The sequence below is a fragment of the Macrobrachium rosenbergii genome, chromosome 49, assembly GCF_040412425.1.
Source record: "Macrobrachium rosenbergii isolate ZJJX-2024 chromosome 49, ASM4041242v1, whole genome shotgun sequence".
Classification (NCBI taxonomy): domain Eukaryota; kingdom Metazoa; phylum Arthropoda; class Malacostraca; order Decapoda; family Palaemonidae; genus Macrobrachium; species Macrobrachium rosenbergii.
The window spans coordinates 24,256,573-24,273,605 of NC_089789.1; the positions used below are offsets into that span (position 1 = coordinate 24,256,573).

A 17,033-nucleotide genomic window follows, 5' to 3' on the forward strand; every position below is an offset into this window, starting at 1 on the left:
CGTGCAGTATATTTTTGGACAACCCAAACTAATACGTGATAATAAATCCACTAAAAAGAAAATCCCGCACGCACAAAAGTCTGCATCACACACAAAAGCGCGTTTATGTAAGTATATACATATATAAGTAAATGTAATAACGACAATTATATATATATATATATATATATATATATATATATATATATATATATATATATATATATATATATATATATATATATATATATATATATTAGCTAATTTCCTTTTCTTGGTTCTGTAATCGTATGCATTTCATAGATGAAACTAATCATCATCAAATCACACTCTAAAATAGATGGTCATGAAATCGTCTGTTTTACCGACTTGTGAACAATGTCTACAGAAAGGAATTTCTGACAGCAAACAATATTCCTCGTCACACTGTATTTATGAAGTAATTTACAGGATCTAAAATGACGGGAAGAGAAGAGCTATCTCTCGAGTCATTTTGTATCCTGTAGTTTCACTGACGTAAGCTATAGCCTAAAGAACCACTAACGCAACCATTCGAAGCACGATTAAGAGAGCAAATAAAAGAGATCCAAGCCCATAAAGAACATAAGTCATAGTAACCACAGAGACATTTTACCTCTCTATTTCTTCACACTATTTTGGATACGCTTGCCGGACCCACATGATGAATCTTTGACGCCCGTGGCAAGATTCGAACCCGCAAGCGTTGTCTGAAAAAGGATATAACCTGACACTCGCTCACATCTATCGAATTCAATTACATTTTACCATTCTGACCTATCGGGTGCGGGTTCGAATCCTCCACCGGGGTCAGTTTCTTCAGTTGGGCCTTCAGTTGGGTCTTAAGCTTTGCTGTGACAAGCGTATATAAAAAAAATCCGAAGAAATCGAGAAATAAATTGATCGTTGTGGCTATTACATATACATTTATATCAGTAAAAAGTATCCAGTAGATCTAATTCCGATATATATATATATATATATATATATATATATATATATATATATATATATATATATATATATATATATATATATATATATATCAAAATCCAACAAAGGAAAGATTAACAGTGGAGTGCTGCAAGGCCTTTCGACTTATAGTCCTTTACTTAGCAGACTGCTAAGTAAAGGACTGTAAGTCGATGGAGTGCTGCAAGTGTTTCTCTTCCCCTTCGTGGATTTTGTCTTTATTTATATATTCATCACGTCCCATATTTTCTGATTCAGTTTATATATACATAATCATATATATATATATATATATATATATATATATATATATATATATATATATATATATATATATATATATATATATATATATATATATATATATATATATATATATACATATATATATATATATATATATATATATATATATATATATATATATATATATATATATATATATATATACCTGTATAACCTACTGGTCACCTTTTACCAGATACGTATAATTGTAATAGCCAAAAAGCCCTCTTTACTTCTCGAATTCTTCATACTTTCGGGGTCCTAATTTCATTACAAAGACTAAATCCAAGTGCAAGGATATGAAAAAAAATCTGACGTCCGTAGCAAAGTTCAAACCCACATCCAGAGTCTCAGAACGTGGTCACTTTGCCGACCTGACCACATAAAGGATAAAGAAAAAAGCCTAGTGTCTCTCATACGTGCATATACCGGTACCTGTCGAATTCAAATACATTTATTAGAGCTGGAATAGACCCATCTTCACCTCACTGTTACACACACACACACACACACACATATATATATATATATATATATATATATATATATATATATATATATATATATATATATATATATATATATATATATATATATATACACACACACACACACATGAAAAATGTACAAATAAAAAATGGAAAAAAAGACACCTACTGCAAGGGTATAAAATGTTAAAAGCTACTACAAAACATGCAGACCAACAAGTTGAGGGATAAAGAGTTTAAAAGTACTCCACCTTCATTCCTACACAGTTTTTAACATAAATACATGCTTATTTGTTTGCACTCACACGCTTTTTCTCTATCAAAGGGATGGCTCCAAAGTACTATTCTTTTGTACACATCGGGATGGGGTTGCTAGCCCCAACCCCGATCCAGGGGATGTTCAATGGTTCATGTCCTAACGGCATCTTACATTCCTTGGCAATCACCCATCCAGGTAATGACCAAACTCAGTGTTGACATAGCTAAGTGGTTTCTCCTTGAAAACGAATACAACAGAATTGAAAAAGACACACCTGGAGTCTTTTCAGGTGTATGGTGTGGAAAGTAAGTTGGTAAGAGATTTTAAAACTTGTAAAGAAAGTGAACCGTCAGCGGGAAAAACGAAGATTTGATGATGACTGGTTTGTTGTGATACTAAATCTCAGACAAGCGTGTGCTATGTCTTCATGGTTGTATTATATATTTGTGGATTGCGATAATATGAGATGTCAGAAAACTGAAATAAGATGCAGGATTGTAATGTGAGGTAACATAACAAGACCGGTGAAAGGAGCGTAGAAAGGTTGATGTTTGCAGATCACTCAGTACTGACTGAGGATAATGAAGAGAAATTCCAGCAACGAGTGAAAAAATTTGAAACTGCTGGCAAAATTTTGGAGTATATTGTGTGATAACAATTGAAAGAGTAAAGTACTGGTAGAGACACAGAATAAATGGTAAAAACGTTAGTGTTGGTGAGAGAATGGATGAGGGTAAGAGATGTTTTGGTCATGTGGAAACAATGGAATATAGGCTAACAGGATGGTAAAAAGTGAAACATTCAGAAGTGTTAGAAAGGAGAAGGAAAGGAAGGCATACGAAGGGCTAGTAGGATGGTGTGTTGGAGGTACTGACACAGGAAACGTGAGAGAACGCAAGATAAAGGTGAAGTACAGGGTGTAAAAGGGGTTCGGTGCACAGCTGCTCTTTAGGATTGGGGCGTGAAGTAGCTGGTTGTGTGGGGATTTCCTACACAGGTGGTTTTTCAGCTATTCGGAAGTTACTTAAAGCATGAATGCAACAATAACTTGTGTTGGTGTACTTTAGTTACCCCTACCAATGGCAACATAATAATTAAATACATATACATGTATGTATTAAATACATACACACATATATATGTATGTATGTATGTATGTATGTATGTATGTATATATATATATATACATATATATATATATATATATATATATATATATATATATATATATATATATATATATATATATATATATATATATATATAGAGAGAGAGAGAGAGAGAGAGAGAGAGAGAGAGAGAGAGAGAGAGAGAGAGAGGATAAACCCCATTCATATGGAACAAGCCCACAAGGCCACTGACTTAAAATTCAAGCTTCCGCAGAATGTGGGGTTCAACTGAAAGAAAAAAACAGAAGATAATGGGAAACACGGAAAGAAGAGATCAGTTATTGAAAAAGAAAAAATAAATTAACAAATTAAATAAATAGATAAAAATATAAGTAAATTACAAAATACAAGGAGCATTGCTTTTGGGTGGTAATGCATTGCATCTTTGCTTGAACTCTTGAGGTTTCAATTGCACAACATCCTCCGGGAGACTGTTTCCCAGTCCAAAGGTCTGAGGAATAAGGACTTCTGGAACTGAGCTCGAAGCTCGACAGCGAGGTATATTTACTGCATATTGGTGCTGCTATTCAGCAAATTTGGTTGCTCTCGGCAGGAAAAGAGCATCGGGGATCAACTGTGAGTTTGAAAGATCTCTCTTAAAATACAACTTATGAAAAATTGACAAACAAGATACCATCAGTCGATGGCCCAAGTCATAACTGCTAATGTTAGGAAACAGAAACCTACAACACGAACCACTCTAATAGAATAAACCTTTCACAGATAAAGAAATGGTTAGAATTCAGTTTAGAAAATGTATACATTATCTCAAGTGAAACATCGATAACCGAAACCTTACCTCCTGGGGGCTAAATGGCAGACAAACCTACCAAGAAAACTTTATACTAAGAATCACGTCAACGGTGGCCGAGTAAACAAATGTTAAAATAGGGGGCAAGGGAGGGAGCGGGAAGGAAGACTACCATTTAAAAACGTAAACAATGCAGTTCCCATACCTGGAACCTAATCTGCGTGAAACCTTATTAAATTAAATTTAGAGGTCATGGATTAGATCCACACCTGACTGGTCAGTCAAAGCAGCCGTATCAAAACCAAACAAGGGGTTTTTATATGGCTTCAAGTACAGTGATTATCAGTATTCGTATTTCGACGCCTTTTTGGGCTAATATAAGTGAACAAAAGTTCAGTTCAGCATATGTTGATAAACTGGGTCATGAATTGGATATTTTCTATAATGAGGGGTCTAAAGTGCAAAAGAAGTAGGAAAAGTGCAAATAAAAAGAAACAAGAAAATAAACTCTAATCAAGAGAGATGCCGAACCTCTCTTGAACGAGCATCTACAGGTGCGCGAAATTACATTTCTTTTGGTATTAGAGACGTGCAAAAATATATTTACTTCGTCAATTACAGACGGGCGATATTAACCATGAGTTGGTATTTACGTCACAGGGTCACTAGATAATCAGTGACTTCGTATTTACAGTCTTAGTAATGGTGTAACCAGGTGGCCGAACTGGGAAGGCAATAGATGGATGGAATGATGTAAAATATTAATCAAAACAGTAACACATATAACACCACTACCATCCACTGCATCGTCAATAATACAAAGTACCATTTACAAAAAACGTTTACAAAGAACGACTGTGAACCTACTGCTGCTCACCTCTGACATGTCTGCAGTGCAAAGGATGGGTAGAAAGTTAAATTAATACAAAGGAATAGACTACATATATATACACGGATGAAACATGGGCTAATTACCTGCTATTCGTTATCTCAAAAGCTTACTAGACAGCTATCGCGAATGCACAGCTGGCAAGTTAAGCTTAATATTCATAAAACATGTGAAACTATATAACCCCAGACCTCATAGTGATGATCCACACTTTGAAATGCATCGTTATACAACGATGGAACCATAAAATCAATCAAACTATATTTTAGGTTTCGATTATAGAAAGGATGTAAAAATAATCCAACGTGTTTAATGCAGAACTTACACTATAAAATCTGAAATGCAAAATCTCAAAATCACACCATATAGTGTATGACAATATTTAAACTAAGAATTTTGTAAGTACAATCATATTTATCGGTCTCGCGCCCATACTACGATGAAAAAAGCGACTTAATTGCAATTAAATCTTTCTTTTATTAATATGAGCCACAAGCATTAGCAAGTTTGGCAAGTTGCTGCCTTTTTGTCTTCCTCCATACGCATATGTTCCTTTCTAATAATAAGAAGGGGAGAAGACTGTTTCATACAAGATTCGCTAAAAATCACTGCTGCAGCAGCGGAGTCAATTCTACATTTCAAGTAAAGCGGGAAGCTCTTAAACACGTCATGATCAGCAGAAAAAATAATTAGGAAAATGAGATGTAAAACTAACTTGGCTGATGCGGCCATAATCTAAACTTAAACTTCAATAATAATAATAATAATAATAATAATAATAATAATAATAATAATAATACTAACAAAAAACTAATGTTACATATAACTGAGTAAACACACGTACAGAGGTTTAAAAAACTACGGATAAGCCCGCGGAATAAAAAAGTGAACAAATGGCCAGGTAAATAAGTGGAGACAAGAAAAAATTGCGCCTACGCGCACGGTACACTGCATATCGACGCCCCCATTCGGAAAGACAAATTTCACCTAACACCTGAACCATGAAGGTGTTCATCAAGTCCGTAAGTTTAAACTGTAAATTATACCTTCGGGACCATCCCAATACCCAATAATAATTACTCGGCTGCATATTTATACATAATCTATAAGACAGAAGGCGCATGGTGTGTGACGGGTTCGATGCTCTACTCATGAGCCTTCTGTGGAGTGGTATGAAGCAGATATTTTGAAGAAAGTTTCTGCAAAAGGAGTTCATCCAAGGTTCACCCGTTAAAATATGAGTGCGGCCGTGACCAGTGTTTTGTCTCTTCTCTGGAGCCAACCCTCGTCTGGGGGAAAACGCTTAACGTAGTCTACATATACATATATATTATATATATATATATATATATATATATATATATATATATATATATATATATATATATATATATATATATAATGTGGGTGTGTCTATGAAAAACCGTTATAACTAGCTGTAATCAATTTCTACATTTCTACGGAAACAAAATCCGTCTAAACAGAAATGATAAAATTGCTGTACAGTACATGTATGTCCCGAGTAATAAAACTGATAAAACTGGAGTGCCACTGCAGTCAAGTACCGGCGAAATTATTAAACTATTAAATCAATTAGCTGACCGATGGACCCATTTCCGCTGGAACGAAGGACAATTAAACAGTAAACTCATTTCCGCGAACCGAAATTCCCTTGGCTGCCATGATGAAAGTTCCCTTATTTTACGAGTGGTGCGCTCAATGTAGTTCCAATTTTTATTTCATTTATTTTTTTCCATTTTATGGACAACGACTGACAGGTTAGTTTATCCAAATAACGTCACCCTTTCAAGGCCACCTACACCAAAAAAAAATTATCTATTAAAAGTAGACAGAAACACACTCATTATATACGATTACTTAATCTTAATGTTCACGACAACAATGAAAGAGTAATCACCCGATAAATATGCGTTTCCGCTCAAGTGAAAGATAAGATACCATGAACCATGGTTCACGGGTAGCAATAGTAAAGACGGGGGGCGGGACACAACCACTGAGTAGACAGGCAGATGGATGATTTAAATTAAGTCAGCTTTATGCCAGCATATGCCCGTACCAAGGTGGCTTGTAAGTGTGGTACGGTGTGTGGTATAGCCCCCTCTGGGCTAAAGCAATCCACTGAGAGAGTGCAAAGACGAACGGATGGTATTTGCGGCTAAAGCCTGGGCAATGGGGCGCCGAGAAGGTAATCCAGTGCCCAAACGAAAGATCAAGGAATGACAGTGAGACACGAATCTCAGGAAATATAACCTCGTGATGAATCTTACATGCAAAGGGTAATTGAAAATCCACTTGATGGCTGGGGGTCGGACGCTGAATGACAGTGACACGGAGAGGTTTGAGTCGCTGGCAACTGATATCATGAAACCCGGGAGAAAGTGGCGTTTCATTTACAGCCGTAAAAGCATGAAATATTGAGTTCCTTCAGCGAGGAATTCATAAACAATTTATTTATTTTGTATTTTTCGAACCGCCTACTGGACCCTACTAGATTCACAATACGGGTCTTTTTTTATGGCTGGTGAAGCTGACACTTTTCAAGAATACATTTCTTTCCGGCGTCACAGTGGATTTTTTCTTTAAATGCGTGACTCAAAACTAAATAAGAAAAGAAACTCAAAAGAAGCCGAGAATAGTGATGAACCTTAACTTCACTAATAAAGCTTTCTAAAACCACACAAAAGATTCTGACGGAAAAGTATGAGCAAACTGACCCCCGCTCAGTTCTAGAATATTCACAACAACCATTTTTAAAGAGCTCTTCCCCCCCGAGAGAAAGGAACTGGATCCGAGAGCGAAGGACGTCGTGCACTGTAAATCTCCACAAGCCCACAGACCCACAAACACATGACTCATGGACCAGTCTGACACTGCTTGTTTAGCTAACAGAACAGAAGCACTGATACAAAAACGACATATCTCCGTCATATTGGCTCTATTTCAAAAAATGTCGTCTTTACAAAAATTTCCTTAGAAATAAGTTAGTACAAGGTATTGTATTTAAGCATAAAAAAAATGCATTACAACTACTCCTGTTACCAAAGCACCTCATTTTTTCTTTAAAAATGCGAGTTTTTATTTATATTTCCAATCACTGAATACAATGAACTTTATATACGAAACCAAATTATCATTTCATTATCACATGCGATTACCTGTACGTTTAATTAAAAAATACCAAAAATAATTATTAAATAACCCATTATCCTTAACATTATCAACACCCACTACCGTTATCATAAGCAATCGTTCGCACATTCATGCAGTTATTACAATTAATTATATCACCATTTTTGTTATTACAGACATTATCTTATGTACATTATTGTTGTCACCGTCGTCGCATCCTGTAGTTTAATATTTGGTCAATAACAATGATATGAATCATTTTTACTATTAATCCCAAGACTGTTTTAGTAAACTCATTCAAAGAACAGATACTAAGATTTAATCGCCAACTTTGTTGTTGTTTATATTACTCCAGACATCGTTCGGATATTCACGTAATTTATCAATGATAATTTCAATTATTATTATTCAGAACTAACGTAATTGGGTTCTAAATAATAATAATTAGCCCAAAGATTCCACCGCTGTTGTAGTCATCAATAATTCTTCTCACCCATGTCAACCTGGCCGTTGTTGAAGTCCTGACACGCACCCGTCCGCCCACTCACACGATTTACACACAATAAGTAACGCCATTACCAATACTGTTGTTTACTGACGTCACCACACGCACTCTTTGGCATACTCACGCAATGCGGTCTACGGCTGCTTCGTCGTCGTCGGTGTGTCTGGGCGGAGGGAGATGGCCAGCTTCCCGACGTCGGTACCGCAGCACCACGACGTGCGATGCCACAGACAATACCACCAGTAACACCAAGAAGAGCTGCAATAAACAAAAGAGATAAAAGTTTTATAGAATTTCGCGATGGAGACATGAATGCAGAAATTATTCCTAAGTTAATCACCAAGAGATGTTACCCTTTTCTTCCGAGATTTGAACGCGTAAATATAATAATAATAATAATAATAATAATAATAATAATAATAATAATAATAATAATAATAATAATAATAATAACAATAAAAGGGTGATGACATTTGACCCATTCCCAGATTATAAAATGAAAATTGCTAAAATCTTTTACTTATGAAATATTCTTGAAGAAGGCGACCGCTGAGAAATATCAGACCTTCAGAAATTAAAAATAAATTCAATGGGTCTGCTTCACTTTTCTTTTCATTCTAATTCAAGTCCACTTCAACGTCCACTTTCCTGGATTATTAATTTCTCCCTCACTTCCGGATCTGAATGACTCCCTTTGTCCTGGTCTTGCACGTAGGGTCTTGCTTCTTTACATACATACATACATACATACACACACACACACACACACACACACACAGAGAGAGAGAGAGAGAGAGAGAGACCTATTTCGTAAACAAAGAGAATCCATAGAAAGCCAGGAATAAGGGAAGAGTCACGGCATTCCTGAGTATGGAGACCATTCTCTAGGTCTTCTGGGTTCCACTGTTTTTCCCTATAGACAGAAAATGAACACTGGGAATTCGAGACAAAGCCAATAACGAACAAACATGCATGTCTCACACACACACATACATATATATGTATATATACACACACACACACACATATATATATAATATATATATATATATATATATATATATATATATATATATATATATATATATATATGTGTGTGTGTGTGTGTGTGTGTGTGTGTGTGTGTGTGTGTGTGTGTGTGTGTGTGTGTCGATGACTGTGTGCGTGGAACTTTGATTCATGACGTAAATGATGACTCAAATCGAACGACTGAGAGATAACGGGAAGAGCAACCCATGATTCAAAGTTTATATCCACTTCTAAATTTAACAAGCCAACATCTGGTCCACTTGTTGGCATAATACTTGCAATCAAATCAGGAAGGAGAAAAGGAAGACTAACTTAAGGATTTTGTTCAGATACTGAATTATTACACATATATTAACGTGGTCATGGATGAGGTTTACTCGTACTACAACAAAATTTCATAAATTGCATATTACCGGAAGTATGAATTTTAACTGGAAAACAGTTTACAGGCAGTTTATATCTTTCAATTAGTTATTGTATTAAATAAGTGAATAATCCTTTTTCTAAGAGATTATCAATGTACGGGAGATAGAATCCATTAACAAGATGCATTAAAAGACCCATTGGGCTCAAGACCTTTATTATAAGACATATTTCAATAAAAAATTATAATCCATAATAATAGGCGGCCCTCATGAAAGCACTTTAAGGGTTATATATTAAGGTTTAGGAATGGACTACTGTGAGTAAAGATCGTAAAGATCGCATCTAACCAAAGGCACTCATATGGCATCTTCAACACTTAAGTGTGCTTACATACCAACAAAGGTACATTAAATACTTTGCATTAAAGCAACCCCGCTACTAATAAATAAATCCCTAACGGCAAAATTTCTTTCTAAAAGAGTCTGAGTCGAAATTAAAAATCCGTCTGAACAACAAGGCCGGGACCTAATCAAAAAACAACAATCTAAAAATTAATGCTGCTACCATCAATTAATAACAATTAGCTTTCAATACGGGCATTACACAAAATAAACAGTAATTTAATGGTATGTGAACATGTAAATAAACACTTGTGTGTGTGTGTGTATATATATATATAATGTATAATATATATTATATACACTGTATATATATATATAATATATACTGTGTGTATATATATATATATGTATATACAGAGAGAGAGAGAGAGAGAGAGAGAGAGAGAGAGAGAGAGAGAGAGAGAGAGAGAGAGAAATGCCAATGTCAAGCATCCGAGTCTCTTACTCAAGGTCACCACATGGCACAGTGCAATGGGGAAGTGGTGCTGGGTAAAGTGTGGCACAGAGAGAGAGAGAGAGAGAGAGAGAGAGAGAGAGAGAGGGGGGCAGCAAAGGCCAGACAGAATCCCAGTCCCACTCACTCTTTTTGCCCACGCAGACCTTCTTGCCATATCAGAATATTACACGTTGCACCGAGGGATAAATCTGACTGACGTTAGTTGAAGCAAGGACGTTACAAGGTTGTCTGGTTACAACAATTTGGTTTCTTCTATTTTCCATTCGTCTCCTTAAGAGAGAAAGCGTTAATGGCCATAGTTATTACTAAGCCAGATACCGTATTCAAGTCAGTCAATAATTGAAAATAGTTACCCCCTGCAATTACAATAAAGCGGCCGTAAAAATGACAACGCATACCTCGATGATATTCGAGTTATCACATAAGCGCAAAAGATCAAAGACCAGACACCAGGAATGTGTCATTTACTCTGAGGGAAGGAAGATTATGGAATGAACTCAAAAGTGGAAAGAAAATCTGCGCCGACGACACGTATCTACTGACGAGTGATATCTTCTGCTGACTGATACACAATGTTTCTATCTAAACCTTTGCTGACGCTAGAGAGCCAGGCCTCCGACTCTTCCATGTTAACTCCCATCCCATTTTCACAAGATAAATATATGGATAAATAACGGCTAAGTAAGTAAAAATTTAATATATAATAATACCAAAAAAAAAGCCACAATAGCGGTCCAATTAAAGGGGGAAGAGACAAGACTTTGAGAGTAAACTCACTTCGCAAGAGACAAGTCTATCCGATGACAAAAAAACCACATACATTCTAAACACTCCATCACATCTAAAGATCATTAGGTAAATAAACAACAGTTGAGAAATACTGGAGAAAACATTAAGGCAGAGAAGCACGGAGCTTTTAACGTAACATTTCACTTTACTTAAATTAAGAACATCATCATTTAGGACACTGCGTCAGCACTACATTAAGCATGCACTAAGAATACCCATATTCTAATCTGTAGAAGCTTCGCAAACATGTTTATGGCATTTGGCTTTTGTGTGAGGGAAGTGCATGTTTAATACTAACAGTAATTTAACAATGTCCCTAATTGTTTTCTAAATTCTAGTACCATTCTGGCATCATTCACACGTTTTAAATGATGCTGAAGCCAAAGAATTCGTGCTTTTAACAACACTCGTGACAAAGAGAACTCGGACCTCACGAAGCAGAGAAAAAAAAAGTTCACTAACATGAAAAATCAACAAGCATAACATGCTCGCTCTCTCTCTCTCTCTCTCTCTCTCTCTCTCTCTCTCTCTCTCTCTCATATATATATATATATATATATATATATATAAATATATATATATATATATATATATATATATACGCATATATATATATATATATATACATATATATATATATATATATATATATATATATATATATATATATATATATACATAGAAAATATAATTATATATCTATACCACATACATACATATATATAAAATATTATTTCGTAACGAAAAATATTGTAAACACAATACTAGCGATTTTCACAACAAATGCGAGTACTGATAAATAAACAAGGCAAACTTTGGCCAACCTTATGCATAAATAATGTGCACAAAATCATCACATGTATAAAGAGTGACAGAGAAATTACGTGATTTTGTCAGGGAACTGTAAGGTTTAGACAAAATCACTGTTTCGGTTGGACAAGCACGAAAGCCTCTAATTACTTATGGTTTCCATTTCAGGTCTGGACTTGTTAAGGGCTTTACGTTGCTCGCCCCATCTATCCCTGAATCAACAGGTCATTATGTGGAGTCAACGAGGCACACTTACTGCAATAAATATATAAGGCAACTGCGGATTTGATCATCAACCACAACAACAAAGCTTTAACTCCAAGGTATAGGACAACCACAAATACTTGTGAGATAGAGAAAGGAGAGAGAACTATAGGGAAAATCTGTCAATGACTACGAACACTTGACAGAGTATCGAGATAGAATAATACACAGGAAATTCCCACGAAAAATACATTAAAGGGAAATGAAGATTAATCAAAACTCCAATCTAATCAAACACAACTGTTGTTAACTAAATAGGCGTTTTAATTATCACTGGCGCATCACCCGACACAGTAAAAATAGTCTGACAACCTCAGCCATATTAACAGATAACAAAATAGGCGTTTTAATTATCACTGGCTCATCACCCGACACAGTAAAAATAGTCTCACAACCTCAGCCATATTAACAGATAAAGAATATATGCTTTCATCGTTTTTAAACAAGTCTACAAATCCCCTCTCTCTCTCTCTCTCTCTCTCTCTCTCTCTCTCTCTCTCTCACGAGTTTACATTTGTTTACGTTAAACGTTAACATTTAGGCTACATAAGCAATAATCTAATATATGAAAAATATTGCATCATGTACAATACATTCACCGATGGCTTTTCATATGCAGTGAAACAAAACACCTCTTTTCTGCATGAACTATAGTATGCAGCAACCTTCTGCACCTCATAAAACCTCCACACAAACAACGTCGCAATATCTTCTGTCTTGGAAGCTCTCTCAGATTTCCTTGATACCGTGAGCCCATCATATACATCTACAACTACTCAACACCCATAAATAACCGTGCATATTTTACTTAGTTCTCTTCTCCTTTTCTCGCCACATGACTAGCCTAAACCATCTCCAAACAATGTGGCTTACAGCAGCATTTTTACGAAATAAACAAGAATTATTAATGTTTCGTTCGATCGTCGATCATATTCTTGTCGCCAACACTTGCTATATTTTCGATGAGCGATTTTCAGAAAATGGCTCACAGAAAACTAGTAAGGGGTTGGCAACACATGAAATCAGGGGATAACCAGCATTGCCATCTGTCGACACCTTTTCCTTTAAAGAAAGCACTGAGCAATGCTAACTTTTGACCCTTCTACAGTAATAATTGACTATAATCTCATTTCCGAATTCCACCAGCTACGTTTTCCCCAAAAATAAAGAATAAAAAAATTAAAATCGGGATCTAGGGACTAGAAACACTACTTTGACAACAAGTCTTTGCTTGACTATTGTGTGTGAAAAGTAAATTCTAAATACATAGTTGCTCACTGTCTTTTCAGCGCCTTATTATTATCACGGCTGAAGAAAATTTACAGCATATTTTTCTTTGAAAATACATTTTACTGGCTATGAGGACGGAAGGCAACAAGGCAGTGGGCGAAATCATTAGATTTATGCTTAAGGCGCACAAGCACAAAATGTTGTAACAATTAAGGCAAAAGGTAATTTCGAAGTGAGCAGAAAGCCCATTTAGGCTACTCGGTACTGATTGAAGAAAGAATTTATTCTTACAGGACTTTCAGGCCAAACAGCGTAAACTTACTTTTGACAACGAAGCCTTGCAAATTAATAAAAGTCCTCATTTCTTTTAAAAAGTCTCTATTACTATATGTAATGAAAAGTAATACAGCATCAATCATTTCTTTATATGCCTTCAAGTGATCTATCTTGACACCTGATGAGCATAAATAGTCCAATGATAATGAATCAATGCAATGATAACTGAACAATGATAAACTTTAGCAGTAGAAAATTTGTGCCTAATGAACATCTCTGGAGCTGAACGAAAACTTTGGAACATTCTAAAAGGTTCTGAGAGCAAAATCTAATAATGTGACAGGACTCAGGAGACAGATTTTTCATAGTTTGATTTAAATTCTATCTCCGACATACTGTTTCATATACTAGGACTTTTTCACAGGAGAGAGAATATGTTCTGCAGTACAATAAGAAAAAAAGAGGAAAATACCTCAATTGCCATTTAGTGTGTTTAAAATGATAGGTTACGGATTCAGACCTTCACTGCATACAGACTAAATTTCCTACGTATCTGAACGTGACGATTGGGCTACTCTGTATGTGGTTGTTAGTGCGCAGGGGCATGCGTTTTATAGAAATATGTGAAATGTATAACAAAAGCACACTTGAATGACGTGAAATGTATCCAATAAAACCCATACACCGTAGTTTATTTACACAGAGCAAAATACTGAGCACTCCAACACCGGGATCAACAAACAAATGTCACCAGGGCAATAAACGATTCGCCATAGAATTCATTAACTAATTAAGTCCTCGTTACTAATCTAATCTAAAATGATTACTAACCATTACCCACTCGACTTTTCTTTAAGGAACAACCTGACTGGTGCCTAGCAACAGTCAGTTTCCCTGTGCTTCCTCATCTCTGTGCATCATGCAGCTTCACGCCAAACCTTTTGCAGCTGCACGAATGTTTCCAGGCAATTTGAGGTCCAACTTCAAAGAAAAATTTGCCCAACTTCTTGCTTCTTTTCTCTTAAATCTGCTTTACAGCCGTAACGGCAGCGTTCGATTCCCAAGCCATTAAATCCAAGAAACCTCTGGCAGCAGAAGCAGTGAACTGTGCGCCTGAACGTTTGTAGACAGTTGTGGATCCCAAATAGGGTGGAGAGAAAGAGAAACAAACAGTCAGCAGAAGTAAATATCCGTCATAACCAACTTATACTTTGAAACTTGCAAAATATGAGGAGCTTCAAGGTTTCAGCTTTGACTCAACTGAACAACAAAAAGTCTGGAGTAACTTCCGATATCTGAGAGAGAGAGAGAGAGAGAGAGAGAGAGAGAGAGAGAGAGAGAGAGAGAGAGAGAGAGAGAGAGAGAGAGAGAGAGAGGCGTATTTCAAGGTGGTCGAGCTCAGAATACAGGTAATACAGAAAAGCACCGGGAGATTTTATCTGGTGGCCTGGGACCGTCCTGAGAACGGGAGATAAGGGTTACTTTCGTCTTCACTTTCTTTGGCTCAGCCTTAATCAATCATGGCCTTCGAATCAGTGATACTGTTAAGGTCACTGTGACCTTCCACTGCTCACCTTGGACGCGAGAAAAAGCTAAACAAAAGAAACCTATACGATATAACCTCACAAATTACGGCAAGTGAGTTGGCGAAAAAATGTTAACATACACGAGGCACTCGTGAATGATAAAACTATATTAAAATATTAAAAATCTCTCTCTCTCTCTCTCTCTCTCTCTCTCTACTCAAGTAATAGTAGTATTCAAAAGTATCTTTTCTTTCTGTTTACTCAACTTCACGCACTAAACATACACGCATCGAAACGTAAAGAAATTCTTACACAGTGAAATAACTCTCTCTCTCTCTCTCTCTCTCTCTCTCTCTCTCTCTCTCTCTCTCTCTCATTTATTTTCGCACACACGATCGAAGAGTGTAAACAAAATATGAATAGCTCAACATCAAAACTGATTGATTTACATAACCTAACATTCCTACGAACACTGCCATCGATGCAGGTTTCAACATTCAAGATCGTCCCTACCTTGTTATCATAGCCTCGCATTCTACTAATATTTTAGGCAACGTTCAAACGTAAAAACATATAGGAAATGACCAATTTTCCTTCAAACATTTAGCAAAAAAAAAAAAAATCCTTCAAAAGAAAACACCAAGAGACCTCCATATGAGAGAGAACAGAAGTACCCATTAGCCCAAGAAAGTTACAGAAGTGCGCAAAATACACATCTGTAGACTTCCCTGTGCCAACTGCTGGTATACTGCAAAGATTAGAGTTCTCTCTCTCTCTCTCTCTCTCTCTCTCTCTCTCTCTCTCTCTCTCTCTATACTCTTATCGCATTTATCCTCTTCTAGACATCCTAACGATAATCTAGGAGGCACACATTCAAAATTCTATCGAAATTCAAATGAAGCACACTCAGCAAAATAGAGTATTTAACATGGCAACTTATTTACTTTGAATACCTTACAATAAAAAAAACGAGGTTGGCTTGTATCGGAAGTACCTCAGAGTTGATCCACTAGGAACTAGAATGTTTCTTAGTTAAAGAAAAAAAAAATACCTAGCTCACGGCAAGGTTGGGCTGCTCCTTGGAACACCTATACCCACGTGCCTGCCCAACGAATAATGTGCCCTGTGACTAAAGTAGCTTCGTTGCAGATACCTGGAGGAATTACTGACGGGGCATAAAAGGAATATAAGACGTACATCACTATTACTATATTATTAAAATGACACTATCGATCCTCTAAGATTTAGTGACAGTCCCTGGCTGGTAAGTATAAGTTTAAAAGTGGTAGAAGAGATTATTCTTATATCTTCCTGAACATAGCGTTCAATCTGTAACGAGTTTGAACATTTTTAAGTCTCAAATCAATTGCAAATCCATGAAAACGAAACAGAAAGCTGTTACAAGGTACCGTGGATTTAT

General features: G+C 36.0%; 1 protein-coding gene across 2 annotated transcripts in view; it reads right to left on the reverse strand.

Annotated features, from left to right (window-relative positions):
- lili (LMBR1-like protein) overlaps positions 1-17,033 on the reverse strand; it is a 128,071-nt gene that overhangs the window by 53,134 nt on the left and 57,904 nt on the right. For both annotated transcript variants that reach the window (XM_067092926.1, XM_067092925.1), the window contains exon 2: positions 8,590-8,723. In XM_067092926.1, the coding sequence (XP_066949027.1) occupies positions 8,590-8,723 (134 nt within the window). The remainder of the gene's footprint in view (positions 1-8,589; positions 8,724-17,033) is intronic.